The 26,876-nt window shown below is 33.4% G+C and overlaps 1 protein-coding gene across 1 annotated transcript; it reads right to left on the reverse strand.

The window, feature by feature from the left end:
• Positions 1–3,058: 3,058 nt before the first annotated feature.
• On the reverse strand, positions 3,059–9,031 carry LOC145586721 (cytochrome P450 94B3-like). Its single transcript, XM_081643628.1, has 2 exons — positions 8,446–9,031; positions 3,059–4,478 (listed from the first exon to the last, which is right to left on the reverse strand). The coding sequence occupies exons 1-2, from the start codon at positions 8,995–8,997 to the stop codon at positions 3,450–3,452; spliced, it is 1,581 nt and encodes a 526-aa protein (XP_081499754.1). The 5' UTR covers positions 8,998–9,031; the 3' UTR covers positions 3,059–3,449.
• Between the last annotated feature and the right edge of the window lie 17,845 nt (positions 9,032–26,876).

The raw sequence follows: 26,876 nt of genomic DNA on the forward strand, positions 1-26,876 counted from the left end.
GATTTATTTTTGGCACAATAAAATTCCTCACTGTTCACATCTTTGCGAACATTCACACATATTTGTTTCTCCAAAGAGTCCAGTTGTGATACATATTCAAGAAATAAAAATTGTGTTGAATGGTCTTGATTAAAACGAAACACAACCTCATCACTAGGTGATGTATGTACTTCAATCGTACTGCTTGGTCCATGCGGGCATAAAAGTTTAAGAAAGACATATAGAAATATATTTATAGGCAATGCGCTATATATTTATATGTCTTTTCCTAATAATAAAATAAATATAACTACATATCACCTCTTCAGTTATTGCATTAGAAGTGCATTCCTTTCGCCTTTTTGATTTTGATAATTGGCCCTATGGCATTAATAAAAGTCGAATATGTAATTACAATTAATAATATTACAGAATACCATTTAAATTACGATTATAGTTACTATATGCATTAGGTTTGTAGTCGGTACACAAAAAAAAATTGCTCATAAATATTGATGAAATTACTTGTGCATCTTGGGCCTTTGAATTGCTTTTATTCCCCTTTTTCGGCTTTGTTAATGATGATTCCTGTGTTTGTAAATGGGGAGGAATAGTCGATAGGTCAGTCGTTAAAATAATACAATGTAATGACCTATGTTTACTTTAGTGATTACATATTTACCTTTTTTCTTATTGACATTGTTGTCATCAATCTGACTCAATTGCCTTTGGCTTGGCCTCCTAAGCGGCCTCTTCTACGAACTTGTTTGTGGTTCACCTTTATCAATGGTTGTTATTGCTTTTGATTTTGGAGTATTCACTTTGATATCAGGGCTTCTAACTTTATCTTTTGTTTTTTTGTCCTTCTCTTTTTCTTCATCCTCTTTAAGGTCTTGGAGTGTTTCCAGACCCGATGGAAATTGAGGCTCAGTAAAACGGATATTTCTAATGTCGAATGAGTCAACATCGAAGCCAGCAAAGTGTGTTTCCTCTACTTCTTCGCCTTCGTCGCCAGTGTCATTAACATCTAGCTTCCGCTTAGTTGTTGAGACACGTGAGCTAATTATCATCTCGCCATCAGGGCTTAGGAAAGGAGAATACAAACGATTTCCATGTGTTGTTTTACCAACAGTGTTTCCTTCTCCGTCACCCCTACACTCAGTTGATTCTGGAACCTTGGTTGAACTCTGAGATATACTAGCAGCAACATCGGCAACTAGTTTAGCCAATGTAAACTCTATGTTTGACAGTTTGCAATGAATATCTGTTATTTGTTTCTCCATTTTCTACAAGGATAAATCAATACCAGAGATCATGAGTGATTTTAAAATAATTAAACCATTCTCAAAGAAATTAAATTTGTTTATATCATAAACCCTATATAGACGAAATTAATGTTCATAAATAATTTTTAAAAAAAAAAAATTAAAAAGTTGTTCATAATTGAACCAATTACATTAATAAAAATACAATTGAATTTAATTTTAAAGATTGGTAAAAATAAATCGCAAAAATCCAAATCAATTTCGAGTATACTTACATCGGGTTTTGCTTTTCTAAACATGATTTGAATTCCAAAAGTAATTGTGCAAAATGTGAAACAAATTCAATTGAAAAGTGTATGCGAGGATGATAAGGATGTGAAGCGCAAAACCCTATCGCTGATGTTTGTAAAGATTTGTTTTATATTTAAAAGATAACAATCATTTAACGTGTACAGATAATAAATTAGGAAAATATCCTACTTAGAATAACTGATTTTCAATATTTACTCTATTCAAAATTTAAAAGATAGGAAATTAGGAAAAGATCCTAATTAGAATATGTGATTTCCAATATTTAAATGCAATTTCTAAAGTTAAAAGATATCGATTTCATAATTTTTGTGTTTTAAATAATTATAAGATTAATTCGAATCATTGTCCATGTTCATCATAATATGAATTGACATCGAAGTAAATTCTATTATAATAATTGGAAATGTCCAATATTATTTATGGACATTACCATTTCTTGATTAATAAATTTTATTTAAGGTTATGTCATATTTAAATTTAGGTCAATACCCTAATCACAAACAAGTTTTATAATTTGATCTTCGATTTTTTGGATCAAACAAGGTTTTGAAAACAATGTGTTACGGTTCCTTCTCAGAATTTCAAGACGAACATATATTACCGAAAAACTTAAAATTTTTTATTGCTTATACATACAAATCGCTATTTGTACAATTAAAATCTATTATTCAAAGATTAAAACCCACCCACAGATGAAAGAAACCGATTATGTGTACCATAGAAATGCGCAATGGCTGGATATAATTTTGCCTAATTTTTCGGTCTCCATTGATGCAAGATTGAAATTTAAGGTATAATGGATGTTAGAATCGTGGTTGATTTCATTATTTGATAAAAAATTTCAAAAACTGGGAAGAACATCGATGAACATCGATGAACATTGATGAACACGATGAACGACGAAGAACAAATTTTCAAGTTTTTTTTTTTTTGTTTAATCTTAATTTTAGATTTTATTAAAATTAGATTTAGATAAAATAATTTCGAAATTAAAATAAGAATTTCAGAAAATCAATAATTGAAATTTTAGAAAAATAAGAAAATGAATTAAAAAAGCAAAATACCTTAATTACCCTTAAATAAGGTTTGACCAAGCTAGAAAAATAAATCAACAAACAACCAATGAAAATTAAGAATAGTGATGGTCATAATAAGGATGACCATAGTAGAATCATCCGTATTTGAAGGCCATTAATGAGAAAATTGTCTTTTAAGTAGGGAACGGTATGAGATGGGTCCAAGTAGACCCAAGTCTAGACATGGAATAGACATGGAAATTTGTTAGTTGATAAAAATCATACCAACACTCATATTTTATCCGTTTCTGAATAATTGCAGCATTTGTATATTGGTAATAATTATTAAAATATCTAGTTTTTTAAGCAACTATTTTTTTTTGACAAAAAGTTTTTTAAGCAACTAAATGCCACTAACCAAACATAAATTTTAGCTATTTGATCATATGAAAAAGCCAAAACCAATTGGAGAAGCGATTAATGAAACATGGCTAACATTTCATTATTGAAGTACAAACTTAAACAAGAATACAGAAAAGCCAAATTAGGCAATGAAAACCCCCTTTGAAAAATCTTCTTTGGGAGAGAACGCCATAGATATATACATAATACATAGAGTTGACTTGAAAAAAGAAACCTAAAATTGTTTGTATCCAAGTCTATGCCCTACCATTGTAACACACCTCTCCAAACTATGTAGGACAACTCATATATTACCCACATGCAAAAATTTCTTATGACGTTCAACATGCCCATATATGACTATGATTGGATTCCTTTTTTGCTTTTCCCCCCCTTTTTTTTTATTTTTTTATTTTTTGTTATTTTTATAAATACAATAATGGGATTGTGGATCATCCGACAACTCCCACATTACCTAATTCATAATTTCCTTCACCCTCACTTTCAAGCCCCCAGCCATATGGGCAGTTAAAAGGGGCATAAATATTGGAGGTTCATAGTTCACCGGCTCAAAATTAAAACGACTTATAATTGAGGCCATGACATACTTCATTTGAATAAATGCCATTTCTTTCCCAAGACATACTCTAGGTCCGGCTTGGAAGATTGGGAATTCGTAGGGATTTACCGTCTTTAACTTTTTTGTTTGATTATTTTCATTGTTCTCGTCGTCTGAAAGTGATTTGTCAACAGTTTGGCTTTCAAACCAACGTTCTGGTTTAAACTTTAAACAATCTTCCCCCCAAATAGCTTCCATTCTTCCCATACCGTAAGGAAAGTATGTCACCCGATCTCCTTTCCTCACCCTAGTCCCATCTGGTAATACGTCGTTCTTTAGGGCATGCTTTGAGTCCCATGGAACAGGAGGATACAACCTCATTGCCTCACATATGCAAGCGTGCAAATATCTCATTTCTCTCTTCAATACCTCATACCCTAGTGGTTTCGAACTCGAATTGGTCCCATTAGTTGCCAATTCAGTCCTAATACTCTCTCTCGCAACGGGGTTCACCGATGATAAAAGCCAAAAAAGCCAAGTCATTGCAGCCGCAGTTGTATCGCGACCGGCCAAAATAAAACTGATCACCATATCCCTGGCTAGATCGCCATCGTAGCCGGTGGAGAGAAATCGAGAGAGGAGGTCATGATGATTTGCCTCATTTGAATTAGCAAGCGTCTCTTGCTTAGTACAAATGATGTCGCTAACAAGATTATGAAGTGTGTTGATAGATTGCTTGAGGTACTTCTCAGAGCCAAGGTTAAGAGCTCGCTTGAGCTTCCATATGATATAGATTGGAGTAGCACCTCGTTTAGCCGAGATCTCGGCTGCACTCTCGAAGGCGGTAATGATCGGCGGGATGGGAACTGAGAGGTCTAGACAGTTTGGATCAATCCCTAAGGCGATTTTACATATTGAATCATACGTGAATCGTTTTAGTATTTCCTGTACGTAAAAAAGGTTTAAAAGTTAATAACAATAAGTGCATTTGTTGAAAATCTAATCCAATTAACATATCAAATACGAATAAAAACAAAATTTTAACATTTTTGAAGATAATGTTAGAGATATTGGTAATGTCAATAAGAAAAATGTATCATCAAATTAATCTAAATAACACGTAGTAGATATATATTTAAAGGTGTGTAAGTTTTTTGTATTTGGTTCGTGATCAAATAACAAGGGAAATGTTATTTTAACAAGTTAGGTAATAACAAAGGGAAGAGATGGGGTCCACAACATATTGATTAACAAAATATATAAGGCTATATATGATGACATGTCTCAAATACTTTAAATTATAAGGTGAGTAGGACTAAAAATTAAAAACACCTTAAAAAACTAGAATGATTTGGCCATACAATTATACAAGTACCTTATATAGAAATAATGTAGTGATAATAATAACTCTGAGGTGTTAATTTAATTCCCATTTCAAAATAAAGCATTAACTTATTTTTCTAGCTAAAGCTAATAGTACTTCAATCCAGCATTATCAAGGCCAATTAATTGATCAATTTCACCTCCTTTTAAGACATTGTTAAACATATCTTAGTTACAATTTGTCGCTAGTCACTAGTTAGTGAATCGTATGACTTAATAGATAACCTTTTTTTTTTTTTTTTTTTTTTTTTTTTTTTTTTTTTTGTGCCGTGCAGCTCTTCACAGTAAAAGAAAAATTGGCTCATGCTATAAATAAATAATAATAAAAAAAAGCCTACATGCATCTTTCCATTATTGTTAAAAGTATGATTTATATGGAATTTTTGTGTGATTTTTTTCCCCCCTAACCGATGAGAGATGTATATGACGAGGCCTTCCAAAGAAAGGTTAGTTATGTATGAGTAAATGCATAACGAGGGGCATGGGGGTCATTTCACGTAAATGCATTTTTGAATTTAGAGTAGTACCACTGGATAATCAATTGTATCACTAGATGATTAAATGGTATCATTGAATATTCCAGTGGTACTATTTATGTATGTAGTGGTATTATATATTCATTCAGTGATACTCATTACGTGTAGAAATAGTATCACTACGGTAGAAATTGTATCACTACATAGTCAATGATACTATCTAAGCTTTCAACAGTACATTTAAAAAATGGCCCCACTTACCCATCTCTCTCCTCTTTTCTCACCCCCATGTGCTTTTTAATATTTTAGTATTTGTTATGCATTTGCAAATACATAACTAACCTCCATTACTACTTCCTCGTATATGACGGTAACTAGTTGTAAGTATACTTTTTTTTTTTTTTTAACCTAATTTGATAATGAAGTTGAAATCTTAAATATTGCTTATGATTCCCTCCATATATAATGTAATGAAATATCTAAATATTTTCCTATTTAATGTTATTCTCTGTTAATGTTGATGGAGTTTATGTTGCAAGATTCATCACTAGTGGAAAAATGACTTATGATGTGTTTTTTTTGGGGTTTATTTGTTGCGGTTTTGAACCACCATATTTGTTTGATGGTTAATCTACCTAACTAAGTGTTCTTGATGTGGATTGCACTAACTCAGATCAATTTTTGATATCTTTATATCCTATAACATATCTATCACCTTAATTTTATAAACAATCTACATTATGTATGCAATCTCTTTCTTAGAATGTGTTCTATTCATCTAATTTTCATTTATCTAACCTCATTTTTATTTATTAATTTTGTCTGGATTTATTTTATCCTTATATGAACTTATTTGTATTTCGCTATACTAACTAAACCTTATTTTAGTTGTAAATTAAACTCCGGTACTCATTATTAACCCTTAAAACATATTTTTCTTAAACTTATGTAAGAACTTTTTTTTTCCTAGAAAAGTAAAAATAAGTTGAAAAACACATGATTTTTAAATCCGTTTCATATTGGTTCTAACAACCAACTTCCAATCTACTATACATTAGGCTTTTTATTGTACTTATTTTATTTTATAATTTTGTATTAAATTAAATTAAGAATATAATATGCAATGCTTAAGACTTTGACAATTTGTGTTTTATATATCACATTTGACCGCTTTTGTCCAACCAAAGGAAACATTTGACTATTAAATTCAAACATACCCCTAAATCCTTAAAATATAGTTTGACAATAAAGTATATACAATGTAAAATACTGCTCCTATTGTTTAATGCTTCATGATCTAATTAATCAAAAATTAATGTAGATCGTTGAAATCAACGCTCGTCTAATGATTCATCTAGATGCATGCTATTGTTGACATAATTAAGTATAGAAGTAGTCAATGGATTACCAAAATGGCAATTTCTCTGAAACTAAGGGAAGATAAAGCATTATTTAAAAATTATCACGTATAGAAGGTAGGATTATTATATTGTATCGTGATCTAGTGGTAATTTAATTATATTGAATTATTTAGAACTTCTTATTCATATATTTATAACTCAAAAAGCAAAATTTCTGATGAGCAAAAAGTATAAGCATACATTTATGGAGACAATTTTAATTTTCTTCACAACATAAAGTAGAAATTGAGATTCATGTTTTATGTATAATTTAGGGTCTTGCTAAAATTAAATGACTATTCTTACAAGTTATAAAGAAATTATTTATTTAATTTATATAGCTACTAATTATAAATTTTAAATCCAAAGCTAAAAAAAACACTTGTAGGAATTAATTAATGAACTTTTTATTTTCATTGAACCACTCTTTTTCATGTACAATCACTAGTCCGTTAAAAAAAAATGTACAATCACTAGTTGAAATGGTGTTCTTCACAGTTCACAAAGGCATCGATTTTGAATCGGCATCTTTTCAACATTAAAGGCACCGATTTAAGCCAAAACTAGTGTCTGTGAAACTTTTATCCATTCTCATGTTTTAGTCTACATTAACCATATCAATTCTTATATATCTTCAAAATCGATCTTTAATTAATCACTAAATACCTATTTACAATGAATTCATATATATATATATATATATATATATATATATATATATATATATATATATATATATATATATATATATATATATATATATCTACTACTGATCTTCGAATTTTCTACCTATTTGTTACATATTATAACCACATGCCTTTCTTTATTTGAAACTTAAAATGTGAAGTGGATAGGCGGAATACACTCTGTTTGATATGCTAGTGATTGATCCAGATGATGTCATCAGTATTTTGTGTCCAACACTTTAAAGTACAAGTGATATTCTATGCATATTATAGTTAATTTAATGTCGAAAATAGTTGGTAGAGAGGATGAAACGCATAAGAATATTATTTTAGTCACTTCAAGGGCATATTCAACGACTTGGGCGATCAAATATAGAGAAGGATTTTCACCATCTTAGAACAAGAAGATAAGGGGTATTATCCATAAGTGTGTCTAATGAGACTAATTCCATAGTAAGTGAAAAATAATGGTTTTTATTTTTTTTATTTTTTTTATTTTTTTTATTTTTTTTTTTTTTTTGTTCCTCAAAAACTTTATTATATAAAATCACGTGTCTAAAATATGTATGTTCATCCAAGGGAATTTTTGTATTTTTTTCGCTCATTTATTTTTGTATAAATTTCAAACGAACAATCTACATACCATAATAAAATCAACAATCTTATTAAGACCAAGTTCGATCTAGAAAAGTAAATCTTCCAAGTAAGAAAATCTTACCTTCTACGCTTTATAATATGATTAAATATTTAATATATTATTTGGCTAGATTCACAATTTTCTAAATGATCGAACATATTTTTAATTAAGTAAAGAATCAATGGTACGTGAACATGACGTATAAAGATCTCAAATTATTAAATTATGGCAGAAGTATCTTTTTAGTATAAAACAGTGAACAAGTACCAAGTAGCTTATATATATAAGTAATTAACATGCTTAATTAACAAATAATTAAAACTTAATTACCTGTAAATCAATGATTCTATTTTCATTAGCAGCAAGTTGAAGCAAAGGAATGAGCCGGCCTTCAACTTCTTCTTCCAAAATTTTAACAACAAATTCTCGTAATGATTTAGTCGTAAACTCGTGGCTCGCCAACTTTCTTTGATTCGCCCATAACTCGCCATCAACATTAAATATACCATTACCTAGAAGATCACCTAAAATTTCAGCTAAGGGTTTACCCTTAGGAAAGTTAGGAAAGTTTGTCTTAAGAATGTATTCGACGTTTTCAGGGTTAGCTGTTACGATCACCTTACGTGCTCCAAGCCGGTTCACTACAATTGTTTGAGTCGGCGACATGGAGAGGAGGTCGGTGTACCAGTCTAAGAGCCTCCTCCTGTTTTGGTAGAAGGAAATAAGGCAACCAATAATGGGGTAAGAAGGAGGACCATGTGATGATATGGTGGTTTTAGAGTGTTTTGTTGAGAATAATGGTGGTTTAAATTTGTGTAAAATTGAGAAAATGAAGAGGAAAAGAGAGAAGAAAATGAAGAGATGAAAAGGGTTGAAAGACATTTTAATTTAATGGGAGTTTTGGTAGTTGTCAATTTCAAAGAGTATAAGAGAGATGAAGATATGTCGGAGCTAGAGAAATGAATGGTTATTTATAGGGTAAAAAAGAAGAGATAAAGATGGGTTTGTTTGATTGGTAGTTGGGAACTCGTGGGACATCTAAATGCTCATTCTTTGGTAATACTAGGGACTACTAGAGAGCATTAGCTATACCCAAAGGGGTGTGATTTTAAATCACAAAATATCTTCTTCGGACTTATATCAATCATTAATTAATAACTTCCACTGTTTCTTTTTATTGGTTATGATTTGATTCTTGACATTGTTTATAAAATAATAAAATCTTTTACTTTGTAATTTATTTTCAATATACTAGATACAAATAATATATTTATGTGAGGTGTTATTTGATTTGTCTCAACGAATAATTTATTTAATATTTAATCGTTATAATTTTAACAAATATGTAGTGAAAGATAATATTAATGGTTAAATAAGTGCAAAGTCAAAATGTAATCAATTAATATATATAAAAAGTAATGAAGGGAGTACTTATTAAAAGGCTAATATAACTAGTTTAGATAATGTCTATTACTCCCTCCGTTTTTAAATACTTGCACCACTTTCCTTTTCCGGTCGTTTTTAAATACTTGCTCCATTTCTGTTTTTAGAAACCTTTTGCAATATTAAGCGAACGCCAGGGCGGTATCCATTACCTCGGCAAAGCGGTAGATCTCGATAGAGAACCTGGGAGGAGTCTACTGCGCGAGGGTAGTTCACCGCTCCCCCCCCCCCCCCCCAAAGTGGAATAAGTATAAGATTAGTATTAGTGGGTACATGCTTAATAAGCTATCCCGGGGGTGGAAAGTGGTGTCTACATTTCTGAACAAATAGAATCGGGGAGAAGGCCGGATGGAAAACAACAACCTAATCCTGTCGAGGAGCTTAGGCATGCAAGTGAGTGGTAGAAGCAAAGGCAGCTATGGTATAGGGGGGCTGTTTATAGTGCAATCGCCTGGCTTGCTTACTTTTCCGGGCCGGAATCCAGATCCTATCGATTCTAGTCCTATACCCATTTCCCCTCCTTTAATGGCTTACCACCCATGAAAGGGACTTTTCTTCTGTTTAAGAGGATTCCCTGGCATCTATGCCATGTGAAGCCTCAAGAATAAGTATAAGGAATAAGGGATGAAAGCCTAGTAAGTAGCTGCAGTTGGGGTGTCTTTTCAGCAGGTTAGTCTGCTTCCTCAAATGCAGTTTTAGAATCCATTGAATAAAAGAAAAATCCGCTTTCGAAGAGGGTTCAGCGAAAGACCTTTAATTCATTTCTCACATTTGGTGGACCCAACATAATACTCCCTCTCCTATTATTCTTCCACTACTTTTTCTTTTTACAATTTTTTATTTTCTCAACTACTCCACTACCTTCATATTTTATTACTTTCTCCAATTTCTCTTAAAACTCCGCGCATAGAGAAATAGAACAAGTATTTAAAAACGGAGGGAGTATATGTCTACACTTTTAATAAAGTTAAAAAACTTGATTAAGATATTGAAAACCTTAATTATATATCGCAATTCAATTAATATTAGCCTATATTCATGATTTTAGAAGAAAAAAAAATCATTGACATTATAAAACATAATAATACCTATAGGAAATTTTGGTAAAATAGTATGAACTTTCACTTGTTGGCTTTTAATAATTCAAAATTTGAATTATATTTAAATAATCGAAATTTAATTTGGGGTTCATTTGCTTTCTTTGAGCCCAGTTAGCCCTGTAACCGGTTAACTAATAAGTAATTCTTTGTTTCTTCCTCCCATACGACTCCGATCAACAACCCCCCCCCCCCCCCCCCCAAACCACCGCCTCCTCCCAGACACCAGACCCCCTTTCCTTTCCCTTAAATTCTCGATGAACCCACCTCCCCATCCCCTTCCCCGCCTTCATTACATGACCACTGGCAATGCAACTACTCCCCTCTCCATGCATCAAAACATTAGAGATATGTGAGAGGGGGAGAGAGAAAAGTGGGACAATGGTAGTTTCGGGCTAGGGAAGGGGAGGGGGTCGTATAGGAAGGGGATGGTTTCGGGGTTTGGGAGGGGAGAGAGGGTTTCGAGGCTAGGGAAATAGATGTGTGGCAGGCCATGGTGGAGGAAGGGAGGGTAGGGTTTCACTGGGGGTTGTGGGGAGTGGGGTGGTTGACGGTGGTGGAAGAAGGATAAAAGCCGGGTTTTATTTATTTATAATTATTATTATTGTTATAAAAGTTTTTATTTATTTTTATTTATTTGATCATGTGTTTCAAGTAACTTGTTGTAACAAGTTAGTGACTATTTGGGACTAAAGAAAGAGAAGGATCCCAAATTTCAGATTATTAAATAATAATGAAAAGAACTAACCCATTTGAGTATTTGACTAATTTTCCAAAAATTAAGTACGTTGTACATTTCCTTGTACTAGGGAAGCCTACGTGCGCGATGCACGCGATACAACTAGACATCGTAGAGGAGTTAAAAATTCGAACCTCAAAGTTTACGTACTTTGAGTTGTTGTTGAATTATACTTGTCTTAGGTCGATCAATAAGAGATTATATCTTAATTTATTTAATTGTAGAAACATGTTTTGTGATATGATTATTTATTTTGAAAATGATTATATATATGTTATAACTCGCCAATGTACGCATTACTATATAAAAAGGCAATCAAAGCTATTGCATCATTCTATAACTACAATAGGAGTGTTATGAAGAGGACAAAACCCTCATTGAACACCCTGGCACAAATTAAAGGCTATGTGAATTAGTATATTTCCCTGCAAATTAGATACTCTTTGGACCATATAATGGAGGAGATAACATTTATGAGCTACGAGTATTTAACTAATGATGTATGAGTACGTCTTAACTCTTTCAATTCCTATATATAATCATAAACTATAAGCTTTTCCTAGGATAAAAATCGAGCCAATGGCACAATAACTAAAGCAAAATACATCTTCAAACAACCTCTTAATCAAAAGCATAAGACTATAGTACCTCGTATGTAAGACATAACTGCTACATTCCGTAAAAGATTCATCAAATGAGTTGCTTTGTTTGACTCCCCTATAAACACAACTAAAAGAGATTACATCAAAAGTAATACTTTTTTTTTTTTGATCATTTTAATGGTATCCAAGAAATTACACTTTACACTCCACCGTACCACTACGAAGGTACCATTATTGCATTCATCCGTTAACTCCACCAATCTTGAGCTGTCCCCAACTCTAACCGGATACGGTCGTCTCCGAATAGTATGCTTATTCACCTACCCTCTTCGTATAACATAAACAAATAGATTGCACAAACTTTACATTTCCTTTATTATAAAAAAACAACCAGCAGGGTCATCATCCTTATAAAATTATCGCGGTGGTGGGTGGTGACCAAGGGAATGGAAACTGACATGTTAGCAGTATTTTTCAGCAACCAGAAAAGGAGTTCGTGAGAAAAAAGGAAATTGAGAAATGAGGATTTTTGGCCTTTTCGGTGGAATGATAAGAAGGAAGATAAACAAAAGAAATAAAGGACAAAAATACGAAAGGTCAAATACCTAAATGCATCAAAATTAATTTTAATTGGGGGTAAATATGTCAATTAACCTTTTTAAGAGTATTATAGTCTTGACACTATTCATAAGAGTATTTTCCCACTTTTTATAAGGTAGGGATTCTAGGCCACCTCAACTGAGGTGGTGGCAAATATAAAATTGTATGTAAATTATAATTGGTGGCGCACTAACTAATCATCGCTTCAGTTCATGCCTATCTCATTTTATCTTTGTTATTTTTTTTTTTTCCATACTTCCATATGATAATTAATACGAGTACGAAATATATATGACAAATTTGACAGTATTGTACATCTATACTACGTAATTCAAAGGAACTAAAAATGGAGGAAAGTTAGGCATTTACAAATGCTTAACAAGGGGTATTCATGTAATTATACATATATACAAACAAATGTATATTCTGCTATCATTGGATGATCAAATGATACCACTGAATATACATTGATACTATATATGCACATAATGGTATTATATATGCATTCAGTTGTACAAAATTTATGCATAATAGTACCACTAAGGATTCAATGGTACCATATAAACTTTCAGTGGAACAATCAACATGTGGTCCCCCATCACGTGATACAATCCGATCAAAAAGTAGGTGGGGTCCACCTACAGACTTCTCTCTTCCTATCTCTCTCCTCTTTTCTCTATCTATAATGTGTTTTAATAATATTTTAATCAATATTATGCATTTACAAATGCCTAACTTTCCTCCCTTTAAAATTCCTCCGTAATTTATATGCACTTATTTATCTTGTACTTTTATATAAACTACGGGTCTGTTCTGATTTAGAGTTGAATTGAGCTGAATTGAATAGATTGTAACTGAACAGAACTGAATTTAACTAAATATTTTATGAGAGAAGGAATTGAAATTAAGAAATGAAGTGAATTGAACTGAACTGAACTGAAAATAAGCTGAACAGACCCGAGGAGTACTATATTACTTAAAACTGTCTTGATACAGAGTTTAGAAGCCACCAAACTATTTAAAAATATTAAGTATAAACAAGTATTTGGGGCATTTCAAATGAAGTCTAAGTGTTAGGTGACATTCTACCCCATTTGTTTCTCATTTGATATAATCATTAACTTATATTTAAATTAAAAGCTACTCATACAAGATTCGACATATAGCTTTTAATTCTAACACTACATGCCTTACTAGTTTCTACAACCAATTTAAGCTATGTCATACTTTAAATTCTCTTTGGAAAATTAACTATTCATATGTAATGAATATGTGATTTGAATAACAATTTAATAACGAGATGGAGTCCTAAATTATTAAAATAGATGTACAATAATGATTAATCTCATGTAATGATCACGATATTGTCCGAATTCAAATACTAGTTACTCATTAAATAACAACAACTTTGATTAATTCAAAGTTGGCTAGAACAACCCAACCAATTGCTTGGGTGACCTCAACATCATAAACTTTAAGTGGAGCAATGAAGAACACGAACTTTGAGAGTTGGGTGCATTTAATCCAAGTCAAAATCGCTCATTGGAAAGCTGATGCATGTTTTTTACATGCCATCAAATCTAATTACGGATTTACCGGCAGTAATGAAATAAAAGAACGATAAAGTACGCAGGAGTCATTTTAGGTTATCGATCTTATTTAATCTGAGTCACTGCTTTAATTTGGGTCATGCTAAATGTTAAATTGTTGTGTGACTTGTGTCCATGAAAATCAATATCTACTTAGTCACCTCGGGTTAGATATGATTATTTCGTATCAGATTACTTTTTGACATAGCTAGTTAAGCTTGATTGACTATTTAATAAGAATAAAAAAATTATATTTTTTTTAATAGGATAAAAAATTGCGATAGACGTTGTAAAATAAAAAAAAAAATAAAAAAAATAAAAAGTAAATTTGGATCGATTTATAGGATAAAATTTGTTGCTTAGAATTTTAATTCCAATAGATACCTATATTTTAGGGGTACAAAATAAATTATAAGTTTAGCCAGATCACGAGACATCAACACTTGACGTTTCAACTTTTCACTAAATGTCGCGTCATGCAAACAAAAAAATAATAATATATCAAATAAAGTTATTTTTATATCATATATTTTTTTTGGAGCGAATGAAATAATTTAAAAGGTGCAATATTCATTTATAATATATTCTAATCGATTTAAGTAATATACTTCACAATCTAATACGATTTCAATAATTTATGTAGAACTATCAATTGGGTTGGCTTACCGAGTTCATTTCGGGTCAAGTCACGTGTCAAAAAATACTCACACTAACCCAAAGTTTCGGGTTCGGGTCAATCTAATGGACTTTTATTTTTTGCTAGTTTTTAGAAATTTATAATATTTCAAGCTTATTTTGCTAATTTTTTTTAATAATTTTTTAAATCAACTATTTTCACCAATATTATTATTAGTCAACACAAAATCACATCAATTCCTTACTAATCAATAAAATGTTTATCTCAAAATTAATAAATAATCCGAGTATCGTACGGGGTACCAAACTAGTATAAATATATAATACTCTAACTCTCATTCTGTCTTTTTTATTTTTATTTTTAAAAAAAATACATCAAAATCACTTTTAATTTGTTTTCAAAAAAAAAAAAAAAAAAGAAAAAAGAAAAAAAAAAACAGTCACTTTTGACAACGTTTGTTATCTGTATACAGCACGAGGTCAATAAAATGGACCACATTGTTCATTAATGGTTGACTTCTTTAAACATTGATTAGAAAGGGACCCGCATGTATATGACTCATATAACTGCGGGAGTTCGGCCCTTTTTCTGAGCCGCAAACTGGTATTCTGTCACGTGGTTTTTCATCTTAAAATGAGAGCAAATATCTAGACATACACTCGATCAAACTAACTGTATATCCAGTTTGTGGATGTTAATTAGTTTAGTTGATTATATTTTTGGGGAGTGTTATTCAAGAATTGTTTGAATCTCTTTTACATATGTTATTGTCATTGAAAAAAAAAAAAAAAAAAAAGATAAAAAAAGTATAGTGGTGCACATTTGAGTAAAATCATTATATGTAGCACTGTCAAAACAGTTTAACAACTCGATTTTGGTTAGCTTTAAAACGGGTCAGTTTGAAATCGGCTAGTGACCTACCGGTTGGTTTCATTCGGTTCAAATTACTCGATTCGATTTCGATTTATTTAATTTTAGTGTAGTTTTAATTTAGTTCGGGTACTAAATGGTTCGTTGCAAATGGATAGCAGTCTGTAAACAATTAGATGTAAATGGTTGTTTATTCGGTTCAAACTGTATCAGGTTATAAATGGTTTGAGTTAACAATGGTTTCACTCTTATACAGCTTAACACTATTTGGATAGGTACAACTTTGGGTTTACAAAAATATGATTCGGGGAGATTTAGTATCAATAAATCGGTTGTTAATCGGTTCCACTCTCATTTAGCTCAATCGATTTGAGGCAATCAAACGATTTCGGTTTGAAATTTGACAGTCCTTTCTAACCTTTTACTTCCAAAATAAAGTTATTTATTACCATCCTAAAATTTACTTCTGATCGAGGTTAGATAGGTCGTTGGTTCTACTAACCCTAATCAAATTAACAATTTATAATGCCTAAACTTACACTAAACTAGTTAGTGGCAAGTAAAGGGTCGAACCACTAAGGAAGCTCACTCGTCCAACATCAATATCACTAATGCAAGAGTCAAGAGGGGAAATGTTTTTGTTGATATATTGGATAAAAAGCACTAAAACTATGAATAAGCAAAGATAAAGACGAATAAAATCAAGAAAGAACAACGCTAGGGATACGGGGGTGTCAAACATGATTAGAAAAAAGGGGAATAATCGTAGTTATCATGAAGAACATGCCAAAGAACACAAGATCCTACCTAAACAATTCATTTTCATGCAATAGTCTAGGCAAATCAATGAAAGAGGTCTATGCTAATTAGGATCATTCTCATGCATCCCATTAGGCACAAGCTAACCAAAGAATAAAGGGGCACAATACATGGAACTCCATTTTTAACAACTCATTCTCATGCAATCATTAAAATAGAGGTGATCTAAATCTAGTTCAAATCATTTTCATGCATTTAAACTAGAAGGCAATCAAATAAAGTGCTACAATAATCTCAAGTCAATAAAAATCATATCTTTCATCAATTTAAGGTATGTAATCAATCCACTATCATCATTCATCCAACATTCAACACATATTTTCCACCCCCTTCCCCTAGCTAAAAGATTAGCCTAGAGAAAGGAGATTAAACATAATAACAAAACCAAAAATATATTCAAGAAACACAAAACAAAACATGATTAAAAACAATGAAAACAATAATAACTAGATGAACTAAAAAGACTAACAAAAATAAGCAACAATAAAGCAAATAAATAAAGCTAAAGGAAAGGATTAGAGATTACTAGAGAGAGGATTAATGAAAGATGAAAACTTGAAGGAATTGCTTGATTGGAAATTAAACTTGACCAAAATTGATTACTTGGAAGAAAATTGAGCAATAATCAACTTTATCTCTCTAAAAACTATCTAATCTAACCCTAAGAGAGAGAATCTCTCCTAAACTAACTAAGAAAATAGCATAATGGCCTCCCCTCTAATTACCCCCAAAAATGGGTATTTATACAAAGCTCATAAAACTAAGAAAAATAAAAGAAATAAAAGAATGAGAAAATTAAGGAAAAACAAAAGAAAAAATAAAATAGAAAGGAAATAAGAAAAGGAAAAGGAAAATATAAAAAGAATTAAGAAAATAAAATAAAATAAAAGAAAAAGAAATTAAAATAAACCCACAAATCCCCCAAATTCCCTCAGCCACGATTTCCACTTCTCTTTCATTTGGCTGCTCTGATTTGCATCACCTTCATCACCATCACCACGCATCCCCTCATCTTCACCGTTCATCATCATCAAGCATCATTAAAACACGGCCGTTGGATTTCATTAAAATCACGTGCAAAGCTCGTGATGTGGTTCAAATTGAACCCCGATCTACGCGCCCGCGAAGACACCGCGCAGAGGTCGCGCATAGCTTCTGCCTCGACTCTGAATTTGGACTCCAATCGTGTGCGCTTTCTGACAGGGGTGCGCGGCCGCGGAGGTAAGTGTTGCTGCAATTGTTGCGGGTTGCTGCTGGTGTTTCTGTGAATTGGTGGTTGACGTTGTGGTGATTGGAGGTGTTGGGGTTTGCTTGGGTGAATTGGTTGCGGTGGCTGGAAATTGGTGTGATTGAAGGTGGCTGAAATTGAGTGGGTTGCGAAGGCTGGTGGTTGAAATTGGTGGCTGGTGCTGCGAATTGCAGATTGTTGTCGCTGCTGTTCAGGTTTGTGTTTGGTGATAGGTGCAGCGCAACAGTGGTTGCGCGTGAGTGGTGGTGGGTGGTTGTAAGTTGCGATTGGTTGCGTTGTTGGTGTTATTGTGGGGTTGCGCGTTGGTGGAAGCAGGGGATTGTGGCTGGTGGTTTAATTGGAGATGGCTGATGGTGTTGGTGTTGTTGACGGTTGTTGGGTGGTGTTGTGAGGGCTGGTGGTGAAATGGGAATGGTGTGAGTGGGCAGCTTTGCTGTGAGGGCTGGTGGTGGATTGGGAGAGCAGGGAGCAGGGGAAGTGATGTTGTGTGTGTTGGAGCAGGGGAGATGGTGTGGTGGAGGTTAAGGGATGGTGTGGTGTAGGTTAAGAGGTGGGCAGCAGCTAGGTCGGTTAGGGGCATTGTGAAGTTTGCTCGAACCTTTGACCCCGAACACAAACTTGACTTTGAAACCCGGAGCGCCTACAACCAAAAACAACACGAGGGTGAAATAGAAAATAAAATAAAATAAATAAAATAAAGTAAAATAAAATAAGATAAATAAAGTAAAATAAAATGCTAAAACTAAAGAAATAATAAAATTAAATGAAAAGAAATAAAATAAAATAAAATACGAAACTAAAATAAATAAGAAAATGAGATAAAAAGAGAAATTATTAAAAATAAAAACTAACGACTTAAACTACAAACATTAAAAGAAAGAAAAATAAAATAAAACACGAAAATAAACTAAAAACTATAGAAAATTACAAAAATACTCAAAATAAATATAAAAGACAAGAATAATAAAATAATAGAAATAAAGGATATAAAAGGTGAAATTATTGGAAAATAAGCCGGAATACGACTCAATAAACACCCTAAAAGTGACATAAAAGTCACTTATCAACTTCCAAAATGACAATTTTAATTTTATTACTTTCTATTTGTATATTTTTCAGCTAGTAATGGATTCACTTTCAACATTATCAATTTTAACACTTTCAATACTTTCTTTCTCCTATAGTTGATTTGATTATTTCTAAAAAAAAATAAATAAATAAATAAATAAATAAATTCTAATGAAGTAAGAATGTGCATGCACACTATTAAAAAAGAAATTAAAAAAAAAAGGCAGGAACATAGTCTAAAAGCAATTAGGCGTAAAATTAATTAACAATGAACTAATATTAACTTAACCGACACTTTAGTAATAATAATGTACTCCATAGTAAACATGTGGGCATAATTAGATTTTATATGATTCGAAACGCCTCGTCAACAGGAGTAAGGTAATCCTCCCAAAACTTATTACCAAGAATCAACATGCTTTTATCCCAGGGAGATATATGGAAGATAATGTTCTCCTAAGCCATGTACCTATGCATCTTATAAACTCAAGAAAAGGTTCAAACTTCACTGCTATTAAGATTGATATGTCAAAGGCATACATCAGGGTTGACTGGCTCTTTCTCCTTAAAGTAATGCAAGCTTATGGTTTCTCGAATAATTGGATTAGAATGATTTCATAATGTATCTCAATAATGAGTTTGAAGGCGGTCATTAACAGGAAAACCACATGTCACTTCTTTCCTAATTGTGGTCTTCGCCAAGGGGACCCTTTATCCCCGAATCTGTTTATCTTATGTATGGATATCCTCTCCAGAATGTTGACCTTGGCATAAACCAATTCAAAGGTTTAAAGGTTTCAAGAAGTGCTCCTTCGATTTCACACTTATTCTTTGCTAATGATGTTATGCTTTTCTTCAAAGCAATTGAGAATTCATGTTTATCTATTAGAGACATCCTTCATAGGTTTGGTAAAGCTTCTGGCCAAAAACTGAATCTCCAAAGGTCCTTTGTGAAATTCTTGCTAGGGGCCGACTTCAGTACACGGTTATCTCTTAAAAGAATCCTAGCCATGGTTGAGACTGATAACATGGGGACTCATCTAGGATCACCAATTGACATTCAGGGGAAGAAAAGCTTGTCGTTACAATTCTTGGTTGACAAAGTATCGCAAAAGGTGCTCTCATGGGCCTCCTTGCGTATTTCCCAAGCAACTAAACTAATTCAAATCAACACTATTAGGGGTGAAAGTTTGGTATTCGGTTTGGATATTACACCAAACCGAATCCAAACTGAATTAATCCAGTTTTGGATTTTTGAAACCAAATCCAAACCAAATTTGGATTCAATCTAAACTGAAATAATTCGGTTTTAAAAATTAAATCCAAACCGAACCGAATTTTACCCGAAATCAAAACCAAACAAGCAAATTCATACGCTGTTGATCGAAATTCAAGAAAAAAAAGCAAATCCATTCACTATATCGTTCGAAATTCAAGCAAAATCAAACCAAACAAGCAAAGAAACTTCATTATTCACTGTAAACCCTTAAAAAATCGACAAATTTAAAGAGTTTAGATAGTTAACATCAAACATAATAGAAATCGGCAAAAAATATAATACATACACTTCAATAATTCTTTAAATTGACACTAAATCTGAAAATAACGCAAATGTAAGAGTTTATAGTGCATCTGTACGTATCTATTCATCAAATCAAGTCTTCAAAACATCAATAAAGAAGGGAGAAGCTGGAAAGACTTGAAAGAGGAGAGAAGACGAAGAAATACCATCGGTGAGGGTGGTCAACTGGTCGTGGCTGGCGGTGAAGGAGCACACACACAACTACACAAGCCGTGGTGGTAATAAATCGTGACTAAGGGAGGTACGATGGAGGTGGTGAGAAAAGGGGGAGTACGAACACGTAACACCGGAACTAAGCCCGATCAGAGGGAGTACGAACACGCAACACAAACTGAGGTGGTGGCCTAGTGAGATTTGGTGGTTAGGAAGTTGGTGACCAGAGTGAGTGAGGTGATGTTGGAAGATTAGGGTTTTGGTGAAGAAGGTGGTGGATGCAGGTCAGATTGGGGATTAGGAAAATGGTAAAAGATGGGGGAGGATTAGGGTTTTGCTATATAGAGGATTTGGGCTGGGATTATTTAGGCTTACAAAATTTCGGTTTGGATTTTGGGTTTTAGTATTTTGGGGCCCCAAATCGAAATATTTCGGTTTCAGTTTTTTGGAATGATCCAAACCGAAAATCGAAAAAAACCGTATCAAATTTCTAATTCGGTTTGGTTTGGATCAATTTTCGATTTTTGTCCAAATTACTTTCACCCCTAAACACTGTATTGGAAAGTATTTCGGCTCATGTCATGAAATGCCTGAAACTTCCTGTAGACACCCATTTGTGTCTCCCCAAAACCAAACCCGGTGATGAGTTCCTTTCACGTCGAATCATAATCGAATGAAACGAAAGTGTGGAAAGGTCTAGTGTTGCGGAAAGTTTTATTTCTTTTCTTTTCTCCCTGTTTTGGAAAACTTTATTTTAAGAAAACAGGTAATCCAGTTTGGTTGGTCCATGATATGGGTCCAATAGTGATGTAGTTGGATGGGGCTTGCAAAGACCTTTCCAACGATATATTATAAGCCCAATTCCGATGAATATTGAGGAAGTTATGGCCAATTTACTAAACTGGGCTCGGTTTGAGCTTTATGTACGGCCCAATGATCTAAGGGAGGGCCTAATATGATTTATCATTCCTAATACAATTAGGAATGGTTTTAGTCTTCTAGAATCTTCTAGAAGGTTCTTTTCATTCCTAATTCAATTAGGACTCTTTTTAGAGTTTTAATCAAAATCAAATAGCATTTTCGAAGAAATTATATTATTTTATCTTCCAGTACGGTAAACTTATCAGATTTTCGAAAACGCGTTGAAATTAAGACTGGCGTCCAACCCCAGGCCTTGGCGCCTGGAACCAGGCTTGGCGCCAGACGCTAGCCATTGGCGCCTGGCGCTAGCCACTGGTGCCTGGCGCCAGCTTGCCAGGGTTGGCGCTAATGCTGTTTTGTGATCGTCAGACTCTGTTTTGTTAAATTATCTTTTTTGGCTGATTTTCTTTATAAATATCGTATTAAACACTCCGTTTTTATTCACCAATTCTCCTAATTCTTAAGTTTTCACCAACTATCATCATCATCTACGTCTATTATTCATCAACTCTCTTCATTCACAAGTTTTCATCAATTCTTAATTAAAAACATTCTTTCTTTAGCATTCATTCTTTCTTTTTCATACAAAATTCCGCATTCACAAGATCTAGAAACACCTAGCCATATTCGAAGTTGCCTTCGCCCTAGACGTGAAAGGTTTTAATTTATGAGGGTTTGGTCCCAAATCTTTCTTTCAATTATTTAATTTAATTGTTTGTTTATTATTTTCCTTGAAGTTACTAATGTGTGTATTTTGTTATTAGAAAGAGGTACGAGGCATCCAAGTAAGTACTTTAATTGATTTGATTGATTTATGATGTAGACATCATGTTTACATTGTTATTATGATTCCTAGTATCATGTCTAGGGTAACTTTAATATTAAATATGATTGCTATGATGCCTTTTATTCTCTTCTTAATATTAATTCATATTAGTATCATGTTAGGGCTAAAGATTTGATTTTTATTGCTTAGTGACATGCTAGGGTTTGCTATTAATCTTGTTAGTATCATGCCTAGGATCTTACTTTTATTATGCTTTAACATGAATATTGTTATAATTATGATTATTAATATTTATGATTGCTATGATTATGATATTCATTATTGTCATGATTTTTTTATGATGATTATTATTATTATTCATGATTATTTATTATGTTGCTTGATTATATTTATTTATTGCTTGATCACCTTTATTGCATGTTTAAAGGGAATTGGTACTTGTAATCACGCTTAATAAGATAATTAATAATCTTGTTAGGTTAATTGTGATTATAATTCAAGGGATCGCCAATAATAGATTTATTTGTGCATTAAATTCAACCAACATAGATTAAACAGGTTTAGGGTTAATCCTATTGATTGTATGTTAATCAGAAAGCGCACATGAATACGAGCAGAATAAAGTAGAGGCCTATTATTAGGGCAGGTTCAATCTCTTTTAGGTTGGATTTGTACCATCATCCCCGAACCCTTATTTGGTTCATGACCTTATGGAGTTGACGATCTCTTGGATCGTTAAGGGGTGTAACCTTCACCTCGTGAACGGTTTACAAGTTCCTTAAAAACTTGTTGGCGACTCTTTTGCTCTATCTTCTTCCCTTTTGGACGCCACCGTACTTTAGTGTATGATCACAGTGGGGTTCAAGCTAGTGGGATTTTAAAGGCTTGAAATTATTCCCTACACTTCCGCAAAGCATTGCAAACAAAATTGACTCCCTTATCACAAGGTTGTGGTGGTCCAACAATGGGAATAAGGGTATAAACTAGGTGAATAGAGCGAAAATTCAACTCCCCTAGAATATGGGAGGTCTAGGTATCCGAGGTATGTTAACTCTCAATGCTACCCTCCTGTTTAAACAAGCAACAAGGATGCATCTAAATCCACAACTTTTGCTCTCAAGAGTACATAGAGGGTTTCAACCCTCCGGGATATGTAATTTTTCTAGCCCTATGAAAGAGTAGGATGCCCTTCGATGGGAACGTCAAGCTTGTGAAAAGTGACCAGATTTTTTGAAAAAGGCTTTGCTTTGAAAGTGGGCAACTAGAAAGATATTAAGGTTATTAGTATGCAATGGGTCAATGGGGAAACCCCAATTGCAAACTCAAATCAGACTCTAAGAGCTTCTTTAAGCTGGAAGGTAAATGATTTTATTGACAGGGATTCCGCTTCTTGGAAGCTGGGAAAAGGGAGGGTGAATAGAATAGCGCAAGGTTAATTCTTGCAATGGAGCTTCCCTATTCTATGGAGAATGATTTCCTTTACTGGAAATACCACCTGTTAGGTAGGTTAACTGTTAAAACCGGTTACTACTTCCTCATAAAGGAACAAGGGGCAGGGCAGCTGGTCTTTTCTCTAGGAGAGCAAAAATTTGTGAAGCTCATATGGAGCATTGTAGGGAATATTTCAAGCATTAATCCCCAGCTTGAACCCCACTGTGATCATACACTAAAGTACGGTGGCGTCCAAAGGGAAAGAAGATAGAGCAAAAGAGTCGCCAACAAGTTTTTTTAGGAACTTGTAAACCGTTCACAGGGTGAAGATTACACCCCTTAACGATCCAAGAGATCGTTAAATCCATAAGGTCTTGAACCAAATAGGGTTCGGGGATGAAGGTACAAATCCAACCTAAAAGAGATTGAACCTGCCTTAATAATAGGCCTCTACTTTATTCAGATCGTACTCATGTGCGCTTTCTAACTAACATGCAATCAATAGGATTAACCCTAAACCTGTTTATCTATGTTGGCTGAATATTAATGCACAAACAAATCTATTATTGGCGATCACTTGAATTATAATCATATTAACCCTAAACAAGATTATTAATTATCTTATTAATCGTGATTATAAGTACAAATTCCCTTTAATCATGCATAAAAAGTGTGATCAAGCAATAACAATAAATATATCAAGCAACATATTAATCATAAATAATAAAATTATAATCATAACAATCATAATTAAAAATAATCATATCAACGTTAAAGCATAATACTAGCAAGATCCTAGGCATGATACTAACAAGATTAATAACAAACCCTAGCATGTCACTAAACATAAAAATCATATATTTATCCCTAACATGATACTAACAATCATAAATATTAGGAAGAACATAAAAGGCATCATACTTTTAATCATACGTGATATTAAAGTTACCCTAGACATGATACTAGGAATTTATTGTTGTCACCCTAAACATCAAATTAAGGAAAACATCCTAACATGATACTAGGAATCAAAATAACAATCTAAGCATGATTTCTATATCATAATATCAATTAAACCATTAAAGTACTTACTTGGATGCCTCGTATCTCTTTCTAATAACAAAATACACACGTTAGTAACGTCAAGGAAAATAAGAAAATCAAAATAATTAAATTAAATAATTGAAATAGAGATTTGGGACCAAACGCTCAGAAATTAAAACCTTTCACGTCTAGGGCAAAGGCAACTTCGAATATGGCTAGGTGTTTCTAAATCTAATGAATGCGGAATTTTTGTATTTGAGAAAAGCTAGTTTAGAAGAGAGAGAGAGAGAGAGAGAGAGAGAGAGAGAGAGAGAGAGAGAGAGAGTAATCAAGAAAATCTTGATGAGAGTTGGTGAGAATTGATGAAAATTGATGAATACTGATGAAAACTGATGATGAATACGGAGTTTTTACGACGTTATTTATAGAGAAAATCAGCCAAAAGATAAAACATCAAAATAGAGTTCTGACGCAGATAAAACAATGTTAGCGCCAACGCTGGCCATTGGCGCCAGACGCCAACATTAGCGCTAGGCGCCAATGCTAGCGCCAGGTGCTACAACTGGCGTTTGGCACTGACTCAGAAATTCACGCGTTTTCTTAAAATCAGATAGAAATTGCCGTACAGGAGGATAAAATCGTATTTTTCCTCAAAAATGTTCTTTGATTTTAATTAAAACTCTGAAAAGTCAACAAAAGTCAATTTATCAATACTAATTGAATTAGGAATGAAAAGAACCTTTTAGAAGAATCTAGAAGACCAAAACCATTCCTAATTGCATTAGGAATGATAAATCCATATTAGGCCCTCCTCTAGATCATTGGGCCGCACATAAGGCTCAAACCGGGCCCAGTTTAGTAATTTGGCCATAACTTCCTCATTATTCATCGGAATTATTCTTATAATATATCGTTGGAAAGCTCTTTTCAAGCTCCATCCAACTACACAACTATTGGACCCATATAATGGAACAACCAAATTGGATTGGCTGTTTTCTTAAAATAGGTTTTCAAAAACAGAGAGAAGAGAAAAGAATTTAAAACTTTCCGCAACACTAAACTTTCCACACTTTCACTTCATTCGATTATGATTCGAAGTGAAAGGTACTCATCACTGGGTTTGGTTTTGGGGAGACACAAATGGGTGTCTACAGAAGCCCCCACTTTGACTGAGTTTGGAGAAACGCAAGTTTCGAAAACGAAAGTCAAAGTATCGATAGAGACGGAGAATGATTCAGAACGTTCTGCGATCCTAAATCACTTTTCTCCACAATCTGTGGAACGTCATCTTGCTGTTTTGATGTTCACTCGTCTCTGAACAAAGAGCTTCTTTTTTTGGATATGTTCACGCGCCTCTGAACAAAGAGCTTGATAATAGGATGCCCACGCGTCTCTTAGCAAAAGAGCTTTTGAATGATATGCCCACGCGTCTCTGGAACAACAGAGCTTGATGATATGTCCACGCGTCTATGAACAAAGAGCTTCTGAATGATATGCCCACGCGTCTCTGGAGCAAAAGAGCTTGAATGATATGTCCACGCGTCTCTGAACAAAGAGCTTTTGAATCTTGAATGTTTGTTGCGATAATATTCCAAAGAAAAATTTCCAAAGACCAACGCTTGCTGATCTCTAAAGCCCGCTTGAACTTGCTTCCGCTATGCCAGTACGTCGGCGGTTTGCTGCTTATGAACCATTATGTCCGTGATAAGCCAACGCTTAGGCGCTTTAAGCTAAGTGAAACGATCTTTCGTCAGGTCGATCACTTATTGCGACTGTAATCAAACCGACTACTTAATCATGTCAAATTGCTTATAGGGGCTAACTAGCGTACCAAGGAACCCGAAATTGCTGTATGAGGTCGAAATCACCTTTCTAAGAGGCTTCGAGCTTTGTCGCTGCTGAAATATCTCTGGCGCCAAGAATTAACTCTGTCGCCAGACGCTGTGATCTAGCGCCAGACACTAAAAGCTATTGCCAGACGCTAGATGTTTCCGTCTGGCGCTGGAGTAGGGTCTTCCCTATTCTGCTGCACATGTATTTATTTTTGACTATAGAACTTTGCTAATTTCTTTAATTATCTTAGGGTTGACCTAAGGCTTAGCGTGTTTGACACATTGACTTAACATGACT

Source organism: Chenopodium album, chromosome 2 (assembly GCF_948465745.1).
Source record: "Chenopodium album chromosome 2, dcCheAlbu1.1, whole genome shotgun sequence".
NCBI classification, from domain to species: Eukaryota; Viridiplantae; Streptophyta; class Magnoliopsida; order Caryophyllales; family Amaranthaceae; genus Chenopodium; species Chenopodium album.

What these genes read in the sequence shown, in the direction of transcription:
- LOC145586721 (XM_081643628.1), bottom strand. Translation starts at nt 8,997, where the DNA reads ATGTCTTTCAACCCTTTTCATCTCTTCATTTTCTTCTCTCTTTTCCTC. An exon ending in ATAGAATCATTGATTTACAG is followed by an intron (nt 4,479 to 8,445) that starts GTAATTAAGTTT and finishes TTTTACGTACAG; the next exon opens with GAAATACTAAAACGATTCAC.